Source organism: Prunus avium, chromosome 1 (genome assembly GCF_965620075.1).
Source record: "Prunus avium chromosome 1, drPruAviu1.hap1.1, whole genome shotgun sequence".
NCBI classification, from domain to species: domain Eukaryota; kingdom Viridiplantae; phylum Streptophyta; class Magnoliopsida; order Rosales; family Rosaceae; genus Prunus; species Prunus avium.
Window position 1 is genome coordinate 54,833,657 of NC_142284.1, and position 18,231 is coordinate 54,851,887.

General features: G+C 33.9%; 2 protein-coding genes across 4 annotated transcripts; both read right to left on the reverse strand.

The window, feature by feature from the left end:
• Positions 1-1,132: 1,132 nt before the first annotated feature.
• On the reverse strand, positions 1,133-4,769 carry LOC110750524 (cyclin-A1-1-like). Its single transcript, XM_021950860.2, has 11 exons — positions 4,390-4,769; positions 3,444-3,822; positions 3,198-3,334; positions 2,907-2,999; positions 2,662-2,795; positions 2,460-2,535; positions 2,285-2,361; positions 2,167-2,200; positions 1,712-1,861; positions 1,469-1,603; positions 1,133-1,360 (listed from the first exon to the last, which is right to left on the reverse strand). Exons 1-11 carry the CDS (start codon positions 4,609-4,611, stop codon positions 1,301-1,303), a joined length of 1,497 nt encoding a protein of 498 aa, XP_021806552.1. The 5' UTR covers positions 4,612-4,769; the 3' UTR covers positions 1,133-1,300.
• An 804-nt stretch (positions 4,770-5,573) lies between these two features.
• On the reverse strand, positions 5,574-10,524 carry LOC110750526 (cyclin-A1-4-like). Of its 3 annotated transcripts, XM_021950864.2 has the most exons (12): positions 10,383-10,524; positions 10,035-10,269; positions 8,673-9,102; positions 8,320-8,456; positions 7,772-7,864; positions 7,462-7,595; positions 7,272-7,347; positions 7,104-7,180; positions 6,980-7,013; positions 6,540-6,689; positions 6,316-6,450; positions 5,574-5,874 (listed from the first exon to the last, which is right to left on the reverse strand). In XM_021950864.2, the coding sequence occupies exons 2-12, from the start codon at positions 10,239-10,241 to the stop codon at positions 5,803-5,805; spliced, it is 1,545 nt and encodes a 514-aa protein (XP_021806556.1). In that variant the 5' UTR covers positions 10,242-10,269; positions 10,383-10,524; the 3' UTR covers positions 5,574-5,802. The 3 variants fall into 3 exon arrangements, 2 of the variants coding, with proteins under 2 accessions (XP_021806556.1, XP_021806555.1); XR_002525756.2 differs by lacking the exon at positions 10,383-10,524 and having other exon boundaries at positions 6,571-6,689; positions 10,035-10,356; XM_021950863.2 differs by lacking the exon at positions 10,383-10,524 and having other exon boundaries at positions 10,035-10,354.
• Between the last annotated feature and the right edge of the window lie 7,707 nt (positions 10,525-18,231).

Genomic DNA, 18,231 nt, shown 5'->3' on the forward strand with positions numbered 1-18,231 from the left:
CTAATAACTTTTTTATTATTTTATTTTATTATTATTTTGACAAAAAACAAAACTTTTTATTTTATTGTAGGGGAAATTCTGATCAATTAAACTAAATGAAAAACCTTTGGACTCAGTCCTGTGAGGTACAAAGAAAATTGAAAAAAGCTAAATTAATCCTTAATAGAGAAAAGCAATATGTTAGAATTGTTCAATCCATCCCATTAACAGTACATCTCACATAATTTTTCATTAGGCTAGTAATTTTTAAAACTTCTCTTTTAGCCTCTTTCACTACACATGTGATGTACTTGCATTTACAAATTTTACAATACTCAATAGTTTTGCTTTTAAATAACTTATAACCTAATGAGTGTGGCACTCTTTTTCTTCGACTGGATTTCCCCTTTTGGGGTTTTTATGACGAGGTTTTATTGACGCCACTCTTAGGGCTCCCCTGGTCTCTTTTTTGTTAAGACAATCATTAATGGTGTTTGTAATCTTTGTTCCAAAGTTTCAATGAATTTCTCTCTTAACTTAAAACTATTTATGGAGAAACTTTTCAGTGTGACCGTAACTCCACCTAAAAAAGTTGGTTGTAGATTTACAACAATGACATCATCATAGACATGAAAAACAACTTAAAATCTTACATGGAGAGACAAGGAAATGGAAATGGTCCATGTATTTACCGTGCATAGTGTGACTCTGTCGTACCTAGACAAGCACACGATACATAATCCTTACTCAGGTGAAAGCTACGTAACTCTTTTTCTTTTAAATCCAAGATTTGACTGGACAAGGAACAGTCACAAAAATGTTCACTTCCAATCAACGTAATGTAGTTTGTAAATTATATTTCAGACGAGGCTCGCCTAATGAACCTTTCTTGAATGAACCCTACCCTAAAATCAGCCCCAAAATAGTTTTCACTTTCAATCAACGTAAGTCTTTAATTTTTTATTTTTGTTTGGGGTCCAATTGTTGGACTTTTATCTAAGTCTTCTTGGATTTCCTTTTTTCTTTTTGTCTTTTTTTTTTGTTGTCTTTTTGTCTTTTTTTCTCGTGTGGCTCCATCAAGAAGTTAATTGTGGGATAAAACTCCAATAGCAAGAACATGAGCTTTTGTTCACTAAAACACTACGGTCAGCACTAGGGCCCAACGCGCACAAAACTATTGGCATGCTGAAGATACAAAACCAAATAAATAAATAAAGGAGGGAAAAAAAATTTACAATGTAGGAAAAAAGCTGCTACAAGTTAAGTCACCAGAAGTTCATCCAACAGAACATTGGAAGAGTAATGTAAATGTTTAGTGCCCTTAAGTTTGGTACTCTGAAGGTATTGTTGGCGGGCAGTACTTCTTCGCGACATGTTTATACTGAGGCAGAATTCAACAAAAACAAATGTCACTTTTAGGCTACTCATACTTTTGTGCACAAAGTTGGCATGATGTGTGGGAAAGAAAACTTTGTGAAATTTTTCTTACCTTATGCTGACTGTATTTCTCCCTGATAGCAGGTAAACTAGAACTCTGGCTGTTACTACAAAGGCGATGGAGATCCTTGACACAGTCACGCAAATCCGACGGCTGATAAAGCGTGTAATGCTGCAATGTGGCATTCTGGTTCCGAAACCAACAGAAAAAAACGGAAAAGAATGGATGAGTAAGTAAGCCTGTATAACAAGGAAGTGTTATCACAAGTGTGATTGTGATTTGCAGGACACATACCCATGGTCTCTTTGAAGGAAGAAGTATAAAGTTGGCCAGGAAAATTGCAGAAGCAGCTACAAGTGATGGAGCATAACAAAGCATGCTGTACTCTAGAAGAGATAATTCTGCAAGGTAGTTTGCTAAGCACTCCAAATGCATTGATATACCCTGGTATAGAAAACAAAATCACCACAAAGAACAAAGTTATTTTCAGGGTGGAGATTGTGACACTGAATTGTTTCTGGCTGTTTAATTACGACACCATTCGCTATCAGTACATAATTATGAACATCAGAGGAAGTTTTTTTTTTTTTTTATACATCTTCTGTTTCAAAGTGATTCCTTAATACACAAATTTATTTGGTCAGAACCTCTATTTATTTATGTTCAGGGCAGTATTTAATCAGTCATGTGTACAACAAGGAACATAAGTAAACCAACGGACTGGGCATTCAAAGGTTCCAAAAAGATACCTCATTGGCCCCTTGAGCAGCACGCACGAATCGCCTACAGTTCAGATCAATGTATCATAGGTTAACACCAGTTCAATATGTGTAAAGCAAAAGTTGATAAATATAAGCTAGTCATCACCTTAAAAAGCATTTAGTTGTGGGGGCTGTCATTTCAAACTTCAAGTAATTCAAAACATCAGATTCCATTTGCAACACCTGCAGCATTTAAAAGTTTAAGTTAATGCGGCTTAGAAGGAAACAAGTAACTTGAGGAAAAATCTACCACAGTTCAGCCAAAGTAAGGTAAAACCAACCTCTTCCTTGAAATATGTGTTATCAGTAATGTAACAAAACTCTTCCACCTGGGGTGCACATATCTCCTCATATTTTCTGGAAATATAAACCATTTTTCTTGTCAATAATACACTCAGTGAACCAGAGAACAGAAAGGGAGAATAACATAAAACAAATCATATGTAAGTTAACACTCTAGAGATGGGGGCCATAAAAGCTTACGAAGCAATCATCATGCAGGCAACACCAAGTAACTGTAATCGTTGTCTATTCATCGGATTCCCTGAAAGATATCGGTCTATGTAGTTCACAGTCAAATATAATGTATCAGGTACAAGCCTGTATTCTTCAGCCACCTGCAGTTGGAATTGAATTTCAGCCTTCACATGATTACAAGCAAACCCTTGGAAAATTTACAGAAACGATACAATGGAAATCATCTCAGGCCATCCAGAAACATCATTTACCTCCACAAGCCAATCAATTAGTATTGCCCTCATGCTGGGATTTATATCTTTCTGAGTTTTCTCCATGAAATCTGTGGAAGGCCTCTTCTTTACCTGAAATTTATGGTGATTGAGCAAATATCAAACAAGGATAAAGCAAAATGAATATAGTTTTACAGTGTCAGCTAGAACTGAATTTTGACCTGTATCAAGTAGTTTTTTAAAACACATTGTTCTCAATTTGAATATACTAGGAAGTGTAGATATATAGAACAGATCTCAATTTGAATATACTTGGAAGAGATGTCAAACCTCAGATGCACGCAAGTGCTTGTAAATATCACAGGCAATGGTTGCACAAAGCTGAGGATCCATTAAACTGTTATCCAAATCAGCAATTTTATCCTCTGCTTCCAACTCCACAAGTACTTCTCGTTTGCAGGCAATCCCTGCAAGAAAATCAGCAAAAACTATATTCGGAAATGATAAAAAAAAAAGATCTATTGTAGTTCAAGTGGCACGGCCACGGGAAAGTAAAAAATTGATACAATATGCAACCTGTTGTTTCCGCATGGTCTGAAATGTAGAGATTGCTGAATGTCTTCCGGTTAATAGAATCAATTGCTGGAACATCATTGTTGTCTATGTATTCCACTTCCGGACTCTTAAAAGAATCACAACTTGACATTGTCTCATCCATAGAAACTGAGTTTCCATCTGATTTACTTGGAGAAACATCCATGCTGCATGGTCCAGGTAAGGCAAAAGAGCTAGGGACTGCTTCGTCGCTTCTTGGGGCAGGTGTAACCTTCGGATGAACAACTGCACTTGGTTTAACATTGAAGGATGCAGGTAGGCTACTCGCTGAGACGCCTTTGTTACCAGTGCAAGCAGGAGGTCCCTTTTTCACTTTGGCAATCTTATTTGTGCAGGGTACCTTCAGATATTAAATTCAGCTTATTAGAATCTGATACTATGAACAAGTTCTCCTCATATGCATACACAAGGTGTCTAAGACAGTAAAAAATTCAAATTGGGACAGAAAGCAGCAGACATGAATACTTCTGATTCCTATCATTGACAAGCAGACATCCAGTACTTAGAATAGGATGATTAGAAAACCAATGGACCAATAGATAGTTTCTTCTATTGGGTCATAATACAATCAATGTTTCATGTCCAACTCATTTTATATGCTACAATTAGTCAACCCAGTTTACCTCTAATTTCTTATTACACTAAAAGAAACTTTAATATCATTTTCTTGCATTTTCCAACATTTTTTTTCAGAAAAGATCAGAAAATCGGTGAAAAGGGAAACATATATTTTACCACACCAAATTTGAATTACCCAGAAGTCAAAAAAACCAACAAAAGTAACACAACTGAAAGACAGAGTAGGCATAGAAATCAAACAAATAGAAGCAAAGATTCGAACTTTCTGATCTTTCCAGCATTTTCTCTTAAACCAAACACGACAAATACAAAACCAATTTTCACTTACCAGAGTGCATGATGACCCCCCTGAACTCCGTAAACCGTTGTTAGACACACTGTTTCGATTCGTCAGGTTACTGAGAGGCGCTCGCTTCTTGGCCAAGTGCGGCTCAGCTGCCACAACCTTCCCAACATTCCCCGATGCCGACGAAGACGAAGACGAAGACGACAAAGCCTGTCGTTTTGCCAGAGACGACGGAAATGCTGAACGGCGGTTCTGGGTCGACATTTCGGATCAAACCCAATTCAAATTCTGGTCCTGTTTTAACCTTCTTGGCTCAGACCCAAGAAAAAGAGTCGTTCTTGGAGAGAGAGAGAGAGTGAAAGAAAGAGACTTTGAAGTGACTGTCTCTGGTTTTCAGCAGAGAAAGTGTGAGAGAGTTGAGTGATTTAATAATTGGTTAATTATACTTTTTAGGCGGGGAGATTGGATAATTTGAATTGAGAGAAGATCCGGACCGTTGGTTGGGCTCGGTATTCGTTAGGAGCGGACAAGGGTGGGGACCACGTGATTTTTGAACCTTAGACTTTTATTTTTTTGGATGAATCTGATTCGTCCGTTATTTGCGTCGTACGTCACAGGCTGTCAGTTTAAGTTTTTGTTTGCGGTTTTTGAATTCAAATTCAAACGGTCTGCGAGTCTGTCTTTACTCTACGGCAACGTACAAAAATGACCTAACTCGTGAGCATCATACTCGTTCTCGTTTATGGTACATACAGTCATAGTTTCTTTTCATGACGCGGCCATGTAATTCCTATTTTTGTCCGATTTTATTCATTTTGTTGTATGGTCTTAAATTAGATCTATTTAAGGAATAGTATAAAGATCATTATTTTGAAAATCCTTATGATTAATTTATAATTTTGAAAACAACAGGACTCGAAACCGATAGGAAATTATAAGTTTGGATCAATCCATTCAATAATTAATACGATTGATAAAGTCAACTTATTTAAGTTATTGTAACAGGAATCTGACACTCGATTAGATGAGGACACTAGTATGGATGCATGGTTCATAGCAATCATATTAGTTTGACATACACATTCATCATTACATACATGGCTTGGCCTGAAACAAAGAAATCAATGTTGCAAGGGTTTACCAACAGTCGGGCTTCATTTAAGTGAAAAGCTGTAGGCATCAATCTTTCCGGTCTAAGAAAAAAGCATATGAACAAAATGAAGGTAGACTACAAAAGAGAAATGGTTCTATACGTATTTTGATCTTTGAAGTACACTAAAGTATCTAAGCAAGAATGACAATCGCACAAGTTTTACAAGATTCTAACTTCTGGTAAGTTTTCTAGCAAGGAAACAGTGCAGTGAGAAGCCAGCGTCGTGTTGAAATTCATACACAGAGTGCAATAGGGCATTGTGAAATGACTCTTCAAATTGGAACAGTGAGTTATGTGAGCTTCTAGTTGTTTAAATCCTGGAAGAACTCCGTAGGTATTGATGGAGGGCAGTACTTCTTGGCCACGAACTTGTACTAAAGCAGAAAGAAAATGTCTTAGATTGGACGGGGATATTTGAATATGGAATTTTTTTTATTTTTTGTGGAAAGGAATATGGATATAAATTCACTCAAGTTTCACAAATTCCATAACTGATTCTCGGTGAAGAAGTAAACCTCCATAACGGTAATGCAGTAGGCAATTACCAAAAAAAATAACCCCATGCTTCTAATAAGTTATCATTACTTCAAATCATTTTCATGTAACCTCAAGTATTCAGTTTAAACAAAGCACTTCCTTTTTCCTATTTCTCCCTCCCCTATCTCCTGATTGCATGATTTGTAGAAATGCGACAATAAAAGAAATCTAATTTAAACGAAGGTAGAGAATGCAAAGGGGGAAGTGCTATATGCTCCAATTTCTATTTCATCGGAAGAATATAAAAAAAAAAGGAGAGAGAAAGGGGTTCTTCATACCTTATGTTGACAGTACTTCTCCCTAACCGCAGGCAAGTCAGAACTACAACCATTACAACATAGGCGATGCAGTGCTTTGACACAATCAAACAAATCAGCGGCTTGATAAAGTGTGTAGTGTCTCAATGTAGAATTCTGAACCAGAAAATAAAAAATTATATTCCAAAGTTTATTAGACAGGATGGAAATATAAAAATCTGTCAAATATCTAACACATAACATACCCAAGGTTTCTTTGAAGGGGAAAGTATATACTTTGCCAAGAAAGCAGCAGAAGCAGCTATTAGTGACGGGGCATAACAAAGCATGCTATATTCGAGAAGAGACAACTCTGCTATGTAGAAGGCCAAGCACTGGAGCTGCAGCGATGGAACCTAGGAAAAGTTGCAGGTTCAACAACACACCATATCAAGTTTTAGCACCACCACAAGACAAGAAGTCTCAGTACTATCAGAATTTAGTTAAACAAGATGTATGAAACACTAATCCATTATCCTGATGTATAACATTAAATGAAAACAGCAGCCAACACAATCCATTATCCTGCCCAAATCCAAGTCAAATTCAGACTAGGAAGCCACTTCTATTTTTGTTAAAGCATGCTCAGACCTGTTATCAGTGGAGGAAATTAAACAAAAAAAGCAGGCTAGTCCAAGACAGATACCTCACTGGTCTGTTGAGCAACAAAACAAAACCGCCTGAAAAATTGTCATGAACTAGGAATCAATATCCATAGAAACAAAAATAAACGTGCCTGTTTGAGTGATAATAACAAAGCTAGACATCACCTCAAAAAGCACATAGTCGTTGGAGCTGTCATTTGAAACTTCAAGTGATTCAGCACAGAAGATTCCATTTGCAAAACCTGCATCCATTGTATTATTCAGTACTTCGAATCAAAATCAACTGAAACAAGCATATAGAACTGCAGCTAAGATCAAAAGTCAATTCCCTACCTCCTCTTTGACGTATGTATTGTCCGTAATGTAACAGAACTGTTCCACTTCGGGAGCAATAATCTCCTCATATTTACTGGAAAGATTGTCATTCATTTAGTTAAATTGCATCTTGAAATACTTTTATATATTTAGAGAGTCAAACACATCCACATGCCCAAAGAAAAGATGAAGAAAATTAGAATCTTACGCTGCAATCATCATGCAGGCAACACCCAGCAATTGCAATTGTTTCCTATTCAGTGCATTGCCTGAAAGATAACGATCTACATAGTTGATGGTCAGAAAGAGTGTATCTGGTACAAGTCTGAACTCTTCAGCAACCTATAAAATGAAATTACTAGTCAAGATCGATGAGAGTTTTTTTTTAATAATGCAAGGAAAACCCACTGTTCAAGATATGTAATGGTTGTCAAACGGTAAACATAATCCAGATAGTGGGTTGGCGGAGTTTATTGGATTAAAAAACCACCCTGGCAATATCGCCCACCATAACTTACCTCAACTAGCCAATCAATCAGAATTGCGCGCATGCTGGCATTAATGTCTTTCTGGATCCTTTCCATAAAGTCCATGGAGGGCCTTCTATTTGCCTGAAACCGAAATATCGAACAAATCAAATGACACAGAAGTGGATAAAAGGAAGGGAACATGAGATAGTGATGAGCACTTGAATTAGAACAGGGCGGATATAAGATAACTGGATAAGATAGTTGCAGAAAATTTATTGTGCAGTAGACAAATTTGTGCATAAAATTTTAAGAATCTGTATCTAATATAGAGATGGAGTTCAATCAAATTTTGTAAAAGAGTTCACAAGACTGTTGTCCTGCTGCAACCTTCAAAGATTTTCTAGAATGTAGCATACATGTCATTTCTAAACTCCCAAAAAATACTAGCAAATGTTTAGAAAAAGCTTGAAAGACTTTAATACATCATAAGAAGGTAACTATGTGTAAAATGTGTTTATCAGTAATATAAAGGAAGTTCACAAAATTAAAAGCAATATTTATTTATAAGATCATTCATTGGAAGAAATATTTCAAACCTCAGAGTCACGCAAGTGTTTGTATATGTCAGATGCAATGGTTGCACAAAACTGTGGGTCCATAAGATTGTTATCAATATCAACAATTTTATCTGTGGTCTCCATATTGACAAATGTATCTTTCTTCCAGATGTTTCCTGAAATCAAGATTGGAAAATATTATTTTGGAAAGGCCTGAAAAGAAGATTCGCTTGATAAATTCAAGAAGGTTCAACAATGTAGTACGGCTGACAACCAAACTGTTTATGATGTATACCAAGTCTCATTTGACATATTAAATGAGGAAGGATACTGAACTGAAACAAATACTAGAGAGAAACTAGGGGGAAGATATAGTGTGTAAAAGAAGAAACCTTCTTTTCCTGGATAGTCTGAGATGCAGAGGCTTTTAGTTGTCTTCTTCTCAATCGATTTAACTTCTGAAATTTCCTCATTGTCAATATATTCAAATTCTGGACTCTTCAAAGATTCACACGTAGACATGTTCTCATCTAAAGAAACTGAACCACTAACTGATCTGCTTGGAGATCCATCCCTATTTCTGAATGTATGAACTATGCTACTGGGAGCAGGAAGAACAGTAACACTGCTGCTTGGAGAAGGATTAGTGGCAACTATTTCAGTAGTCGGATTCCTTCCTGAAAAGGATGTATCACTGAAAGGAACCACGATGCTTGATTTTGCACTCAAGGATGGAGGAAAGACATTCCCTGACAGGTCAGTATTACTCGCGCAAGTAGACAATTCCTTCGTTGTCTTAGCAATTTTAGTTGCACATGGCACCTTCAAGTATACAGCACAGTTACTCATTTTCTCAAAATATTATCATCAGTACACCTATCTGCCTGGTAATGACTTATCCATGTTAATACAATTTGAAAGATCAAAATGCTTTACTATGGCCATAAATTGAAGGGCAATTTGATGTAACAACTCCACTAACATTTCATGTCAATTGTACTTCACACATTAAATTATTACTTAGCAAAATATACACTTGCATTGTATGTACTAATTCAACTACTTAAGTAACATTATTACTACAAAACATTCAATGTTGTAAAAAGTGAAAGTTCATAATTTATACATTATGTATAAATTATGAAGTGTTATAACATAAAACGCCCATGTGTAATTAGGAAACCATTAACACTAAGACCAGATAATGAAGGCCATGCCAAACATATACTTGCAAAAAGTGAAAATTAGCTTGACGTGCTGTATGAGACTTATGCTGTAAAAATTGAACAAAGATACAGTTAAATTGAAGCTTAATCATTAAAAAGATTAGCATCTTCAGTAACATGATCTGCAGCTTGTCATGATTTGTTTCATTGTAAGATTCTGAATCTTCTTTTCTTTCGAAACTTGTCTGACTCATAAATCAAAGAAATCAACGAAACCCATTTTAGTAAAATATGGAATATCCCCTAATTGCATGGTGAAACTGAAAATTACTTCAATTTAGCCCAATTGTTTGGGTTACGTAAAGGAAAAAGCAGAAAACGAAAACAAGCCAATTCGCGTAAATGAATTCCTATAGTTTCCCAATTGTTTGGGTTACGTAAATAGAAAAATCCATGGTTCAAGAAATCCCCATTTCAAGAATCAAAAGAAAAGAAAGGAGAATAAAGTAACAATCACTATTATAATAATAGCAAAATCCATAAATAGAATATACTAATCAACGTAGCGAAGATGAACAGTACACGAACCAGAGGTTTCGACGAAGCGATGAAGGTCGGTTGACCACTCTGAGAGCCATTTCTTTGGTTCGTGACGTCGGCGAGAGCTGTGCGCTTTTTTGCCACTTGGGCCCTGGTCGCCATGGGCTTCTTGTTCGGCTGACTCGAAACTGAGGGCCTCTTGGCCGAGGACGACGAGGATGATAACGGGGGCGGACGACGGTTTCCGGTCGACATTTTCAGGCCAAACCCTAGGCGAATTGCTCTGCAAGAAAGCCAAGGTAGGTAGTTTAACTTCTAAAAGAAGAAACAGAGCGTAGGTGGGTTTTGCAGAGAGAGAGAGAGAAAGAAGGATTAAGTGGAAGCGCGAAGTTGTACGGATTTAAAAGGCAGAGAGATCGTGACCGCCGATTGATTGTTGGCGGTAGTAGAAGAAATCTGAACCGTCTGTGCTGTGAGGAAATGGTTGTTTGGAAGTGTTAATCCCAGTAATAGATTTTGGGCTCCAATAATGCATGCAAAGTATGTGATTTAATTGAAAAATGGTTTATAGGTCAACCCTTAATCAAAAAGGAAAGTCAAACCTTTTATCATATAAAGGGGGAATTTCATGATCTTATGTCAAAGATTTTGGAAAAAGAGTTCCATACTTGCTTTTGGGTTATATGATCTAATTAACTTTTATTGAGTTCCAATTTTCCTTTTTATGGGCCAAAAGTTACAAATACCAAGTTTTCTATATATGTCAAATTCAGTGTTGCGGTTTGTCATATATGTCAAATTTAGGCTCAATTTCTTCAATATGGCTCTACCGACAAATTTTTGCCGACGAAATTTTGTCGGGAGAGGTCTAATAGACTTGTGGCGACGATATTTCGTCGGAAGAGGTCTTTTAAAAAATAAATAAATATAAACTTAGGATGTTTAGGTTAATTAATTTTTTTTAATTTTATTTTTAGTAATTAAATAATATATTTGACTGATTTAATTAGTTAAATTAGTTATTATTTACGTAGTGAATAATTAGAATTAAATATTTTAATTAACTTCAAAGTAATTAAAAAAGAGAAATACATATTGTAAAATAGTATTGTACTTTATATAAAAAATAAAATAAAAACTGAGTATAGCCGTGCGGCTGTACTATTTTTACATGTAAAATAAGAGGACCCCAGTCATTAGGCGCCACGTGTCAAGACAACTCTTCGTTTTAAAAAAAAAGGATTTTTATCACAAATGGTCCTTCACGTTTACGAAATTATCACGAATGGTCCTTAAGGTTTTTTTGTGACACTAATAGTCCCTAACGTTTGGGTTTTTTTATCACAAATAGTCCCTGCCGTTAAAAAATTCTGTTAAGTGTGACGTGGATGATAAGTAGAGCCCACCTGTCCAATTACATTGTGACATATGGATAAAAAAATAATTAAATAATTTTTTTAATGAAAATTCCTTTTTTTTCTGCAATTTTTCATCCCCTTCCTTACTCCGTCTCTCTCCCCCTCTGCCCTCACTCTCCACCCTTTGCTCTCCATCTCTTCTCCCTGTCCTCTCCTTCTCCCTCTGTTTTTTTCTTTCCCACTGCCACCTGCAAGAAAAAAATATAAGATATACAGTTGCTCTCCACCCTTTGCTCTCCATCTCTTCTCCCTGTCTCCTTCTCCTTCTCACTTTGTTTTTTTCTTTCCCCTTCGCGCCTCCCTCTTTTCACCAACCATTCTATTTCTCCCTCAGTCTCTGGTAGTAACAAATATGTTCATTCCCTCCGCCAATTCTATCGCAACTGCATAATTGAAGGCACAATTGATTTCATTTTCGGAAATGCAGTTGCAGTCTTCCAAAACTGCACAGTAATTGTTCGAAAACCGATTCCCGTTCATAAATTGATGATCACTGCTCAAGGGAGAACAGACCCAAATCAAAACACTGGCATTTTGTTGCAGAACTGTACCATTGTGGCTGCACCAAATTTCAACAAGACCGATAGGCAAAATTTCACAACTTTTTTGGGTAGGCCTTGGAGAAACTATTCAAGGACTATAGTCATGAAGAGCTACTTGGGGGACATGATAAATCCACAAGAGTGGTCAAAGTGGGATTATTATAGAACTGTGGAAACTGTGGAGTACATAGAGTACTTGAATTTTGGACCTGGATCAGATACAAGGCACAGGGTCAAATAGGGAGGCTATAAAAAGAATTGATTACAGCTGGTTTGTTCTTACATGGAGCAGGTGATTAGCTAAAGACAACAGGCATTCCACTTTCTTATGGTTCATAAGGAGAAGGAGACAGGGAGATGGAGAGCAAAGGGTGGAGAGAGACAGAGTAAGGAAGGGGGATGAAAAGTTGCAGAAAAAAAAAATATGGAATTTTCATTAAAAAAATTATTTAATTATTTTTTATCCACATATCACAATGTAATTGGACAGGTGGGCTCTATTTATTTTCCACGTTACACTTAACAGAATTTATAACGGCAGGGACCATTTATGATAAAAAGCCCAAACGTTAAGGACTATTAGTGTCACAAAAAAACCTCAAGGACCATTCGTGATAATTTCGTAAACGTGAAGGATCATTTGTGATAAAAAGCCTAAAAAAAATTAAAATCGCAGAGTATAGCCACGTGGCTGAACTAAATTTTTTCTTTTTTAAAAAAGGAGGACCCTCCAGCGATCAGACGCCACGGCTATACTATTTTTAAGAAAATAAAATAAAATAATACATACCGAAATGAAAAAGGCTAAGATATTACTTAATGACATATATTAAACTAAAAGGGCTAAACTTTAAAATACTATAATTTTGATTACAGCCGCACGGCTATACTATTTTGGAAGAAACACCAATAACACAGAGTATGGCCGGGCGGCTATACTATTTTAACAAAAAAGAAAATAAAAAACCAAGCATGTATAAATGTAAGGATGACCCTCCTTGGGATCAGGCGCCACGTGTCAAAATTAGTATAGCCGCACGGCTATACTATTTTCAAGAAAAAAAAAATCAAATAATACATACCGAAATGAAAAAGGCTAAGATATTACTTAATGACATATATTAAACTAAAGAAGTTGGCCAAAAAACAAAAGTAAAGAAACTAATTTTATATTTTCACAATTAAAAACAAAAATAAAAACAAAACATCTCTCCCGACGAAATTTCGTCGGGACAAGTCTATGCCGACAAAAATTTGTCGGATTAGACATCTCCCGACGAAAGTTACTTATGCCGACGAAATTTAGTCGGGAGAGATGTTTTTAAAAAAAATGAATATAGACTTAGTACGTTTAGGTTAATTAATCTTTAAGAAATGTATTTTTAGTAATTAAATAATACCATGACTTATCAAATTAGTTAAATTAGTAATTCAATTTTAATTATTATTTCTTTCGTAAGTAATTAGTATCAAATACTGTCATTAACTTCGTGAATTATATTACTTAATAAATAGTAATTCAATTTTTCTATATTTTTTTTTCCATTAATATTCACTAAGTAAATAATAACTCAAAACATAACTACTAATCCAAGTAATTAAAAAAGAGAGATCCATATTGTGCTACTTAAAAGGGCTAAACTTTAAAATACTATAATTTTGAGTACAGCCGCACGGCTATACTATTTTGGAAGAAACACCAATAACACAGAGTATGGCCGGGCGGCTATACTATTTTAACAAAAAAGAAAATAAAAAACCAAGCATGTATAAATGTAAGGATGACCCTCCTTGGGATTAGGCGCCACATGTCAAAATTAGTATAGCCGCACCGCTATACTATTTTTAAGAAGAAAAAAAATCAAATAATACATACCGAAATGAAAAAGGCTAAGATATTACTTAATGACATATATTAAACTAAAGAAGTTGGCCAAAAAACAAAAGTAAAGAAACTAATTTTATATTTTCACAATTAAAAACAAAAATAAAAACAAAACATCTCTCCCGATGAAATTTCGTCGGGACAAGTCTATGCCGACAAAAATTTGTCGGATTAGACATCTCCCGACGAAAGTTACTTATGCCGACGAAATTTAGTCGGGAGAGATGTTTTTAAAAAAAATGAATATAAACTTAGTACGTTTAGGTTAATCAATCTTTAAGAAATGTATTTTTAGTAATTAAATAATACCATGACTGATCAAATTAGTTAAATTAGTAATTCAATTTTAATTATTATTTCTTTCGTAAGTAATTAGTATCAAATACTGTCATTAACTTCGTGAATTATATTACTTAATAAATAGTAATTCAATTTTTCTATATTTTTTTTCCATTAATATTCACTAAGTAAATAATAGCTCAAAACATAACTACTAATCCAAGTAATTAAAAAAGAGAGATCCATATTGTGCTACTTAAAAGGGCTATACTTTAAAATACTATAATTTTGAGTACAGCCGCCCGGCTATACTATTTTGGAAGAAACACCAATAACACAGAGTATGGCCGGGCGGCTATACTATTTTAACAAAAAAGAAAATAAAAAACCAAGCATGTATAAATGTAAGGATGACCCTCCTTGGGATTAGGCGCCACGTGTCAAAATTAGTATAGCCGCACGGCTATACTATTTTTAAGAAGAAAAAAAAAATCAAATAATACATACCGAAATGAAAAAGGCTAAGATATTACTTAATGACATATATTAAACTAAAGAAGTTGGCCAAAAAACAAAAGTAAAGAAACTAATTTTATATTTTCACAATTAAAAACAAAAATAAAAACAAAACATCTCTCCCGACGAAATTTCGTCGGGACAAGTCTATGCCGACAAAAATTTGTCGGATTAGACATCTCCCGACGAAAGTTACTTATGCCGACGAAATTTAGTCGGGAGAGATGTTTTAAAAAAAAATGAATATAAACTTAGTACGTTTAGGTTAATTAATCTTTAAGAAATGTATTTTTAGTAATTAAATAATACCATGACTGATCAAATTAGTTAAATTAGTAATTCAATTTTAATTATTATTTCTTTCGTAAGTAATTAGTATCAAATACTGTCATTAACTTCGTGAATTATATTACTTAATAAATAGTAATTCAATTTTTCTATATTTTTTTCCATTAATATTCACTAAGTAAATAATAGCTCAAAACATAACTACTAATCCAAGTAATTAAAAAAGAGAGATCCATATTGTGCTACTTAAAAGGGCTAAACTTTAAAATACTATAATTTTGAGTACAGCCGCACGGCTATACTATTTTGGAAGAAACACCAATAACAAAGAGTATGGCCGGGCGGCTATACTATTTTAACAAAAAAGAAAATAAAAAACCAAGCATGTATAAATGTAAGGGTGACCCTCCTTGGGATTAGGCGCCACGTGTCAAAATTAGTATAGCCGCACGGCTGTACTATTTTTAAGAAAAAAAAAAATTCAAATAATACATACCGAAATGAAAAAGGCTAAGATATTACTTAATGACATATATTAAACTAAAGAAGTTGGCCAAAAAACAAAAGTAAAGAAACTAATTTTATATTTTCACAATTAAAAACAAAAATAAAAACAAAACATCTCTCCCGACGAAATTTCGTCGGGACAAGTCTATGCCGACAAAAATTTGTCGGATTAGACATCTCCCGACGAAAGTTACTTATGCCGACGAAATTTAGTCGGGAGAGATGTTTTAAAAAAAAAATGAATATAAACTTAGTACGTTTAGGTTAATTAATCTTTAAGAAATGTATTTTTAGTAATTAAATAATACCATGACTGATCAAATTAGTTAAATTAGTAATTCAATTTTAATTATTATTTCTTTCGTAAGTAATTAGTATCAAATACTGTCATTAACTTCGTGAATTATATTACTTAATAAATAGTAATTCAATTTTTCTATATTTTTTTTCCATTAATATTCACTAAGTAAATAATAGCTCAAAACATAACTACTAATCCAAGTAATTAAAAAAGAGAGATCCATATTGTGCTACTTAAAAGGGCTAAACTTTAAAATACTATAATTTTGAGTACAGCCGGCCGGCTATACTATTTTGGAAGAAACACCAATAACAAAGAGTATGGCCGGGCGGCTATACTATTTTAACAAAAAAGAAAATAAAAAACCAAGCATGTATAAATGTAAGGATGACCCTCCTTGGGATTAGGCGCCACGTGTCAAAATTAGTATAGCCGCACGGCTATACTATTTTTAAGAAGAAAAAAAAATCAAATAATACATACCGAAATGAAAAAGGCTAAGATATTACTTAATGACATATATTAAACTAAAGAAGTTGGCCAAAAAACAAAAGTAAAGAAACTAATTTTATATTTTCACAATTAAAAACAAAAATAAAAACAAAACATCTCTCCCGACGAAATTTCGTCGGGACAAGTCTATGCCGACAAAAATTTGTCGGATTAGACATCTCCCGACGAAAGTTACTTATGCCGACGAAATTTAGTCGGGAGAGATGTTTTAAAAAAAAATGAATATAGACTTAGTACGTTTAGGTTAATTAATCTTTAAGAAATGTATTTTTAGTAATTAAATAATACCATGACTGATCAAATTAGTTAAATTAGTAATTCAATTTTAATTATTATTTCTTTCGTAAGTAATTAGTATCAAATACTGTCATTAACTTCGTGAATTATATTACTTAATAAATAGTAATTCAATTTTTCTATATATTTTTTCCATTAATATTCACTAAGTAAATAATAGCTCAAAACATAACTACTAATCCAAGTAATTAAAAAAGAGAGATCCATATTGTGCTACTTAAAAGGGCTAAACTTTAAAATACTATAATTTTGAGTACAGCCGCACGGCTATACTATTTTGGAAGAAACACCAATAACACAGAGTATGGCCGGGCGGCTATTCTATTTTAACAAAAAAGAAAATAAAAAACCAAGCATGTATAAATGTAAGGATGACCCTCCTTGGGATTAGGCGCCACGTGTCAAAATTAGTATAGCCGCACGGCTATACTGTTTTTAAGAAAAAAAAAAATCAAATAATACATACCGAAATGAAAAAGGCTAAGATATTACTTAATGACATATATTAAACTAAAGAAGTTGGCCAAAAAACAAAAGTAAAGAAACTAATTTTATATTTTCACAATTAAAAACAAAAATAAAAACAAAACATCTCTCCCGACGAAATTTCGTCGGGACAAGTCTATGCCGACAAACATTTGTCGGATTAGACATCTCCCGACGAAAGTTACTTATGCCGACGAAATTTAGTCGGGAGAGATGTTTAAAAAAAAAATGAATATAAACTTAGTACGTTTAGGTTAATTAATCTTTAAGAAATGTATTTTTAGTAATTAAATAATACCATGACTGATCAAATTAGTTAAATTAGTAATTCAATTTTAATTATTATTTCTTTCGTAAGTAATTAGTATCAAATACTGTCATTAACTTCGTGAATTATATTACTTAATAAATAGTAATTCAATTTTTCTATATTTTTTTCCATTAATATTCACTAAGTAAATAATAGCTCAAAACATAACTACTAATCCAAGTAATTAAAAAAGAGAGATCCATATTGTGCTACTTAAAAGGGCTAAACTTTAAAATACTATAATTTTGAGTACAGCCGCACGGCTATACTATTTTGGAAGAAACACCAATAACAAAGAGTATGGCCGGGCGGCTATACTATTTTAACAAAAAAGAAAATAAAAAACCAAGCATGTATAAATGTAAGGGTGACCCTCCTTGGGATTAGGCGCCACGTGTCAAAATTAGTATAGCCGCACGGCTGTACTATTTTTAAGAAAAAAAAAAAATCAAATAATACATACCGAAATGAAAAAGGCTAAGATATTACTTAATGACATATATTAAACTAAAGAAGTTGGCCAAAAAACAAAAGTAAAGAAACTAATTTTATATTTTCACAATTAAAAACAAAAATAAAAACAAAACATCTCTCCCGACGAAATTTCGTCGGGACAAGTCTATGCCGACAAAAATTTGTCGGATTAGACATCTCCCGACGAAAGTTACTTATGCCGACGAAATTTAGTCGGGAGAGATGTTTTAAAAAAAAATGAATATAAACTTAGTACGTTTAGGTTAATTAATCTTTAAGAAATGTATTTTTAGTAATTAAATAATACCATGACTGATCAAATTAGTTAAATTAGTAATTAAATTTTAATTATTATTTCTTTCGTAAGTAATTAGTATCAAATACTGTCATTAACTTCGTGAATTATATTACTTAATAAATAGTAATTCA

What these genes read in the sequence shown, in the direction of transcription:
- LOC110750524 (XM_021950860.2), bottom strand. Translation starts at nt 4,611, where the DNA reads ATGTCGACCCAGAACCGCCGTTCAGCATTTCCGTCGTCTCTGGCAAAA. An exon ending in ACACATATTTCAAGGAAGAG is followed by an intron (nt 2,362 to 2,459) that starts GTTGGTTTTACC and finishes TAAATGCTGCAG; the next exon opens with GTGTTGCAAATGGAATCTGA. An exon ending in ACAACTAAATGCTTTTTAAG is followed by an intron (nt 2,201 to 2,284) that starts GTGATGACTAGC and finishes TCTGAACTGTAG; the next exon opens with GCGATTCGTGCGTGCTGCTC.
- LOC110750526 (XM_021950864.2), bottom strand. Translation starts at nt 10,241, where the DNA reads ATGTCGACCGGAAACCGTCGTCCGCCCCCGTTATCATCCTCGTCGTCC. An exon ending in TGATTGATTGGCTAGTTGAG is followed by an intron (nt 7,596 to 7,771) that starts GTAAGTTATGGT and finishes TTCATTTTATAG; the next exon opens with GTTGCTGAAGAGTTCAGACT. An exon ending in AGAAGTACTGTCAACATAAG is followed by an intron (nt 5,875 to 6,315) that starts GTATGAAGAACC and finishes TTTCTGCTTTAG; the next exon opens with TACAAGTTCGTGGCCAAGAA.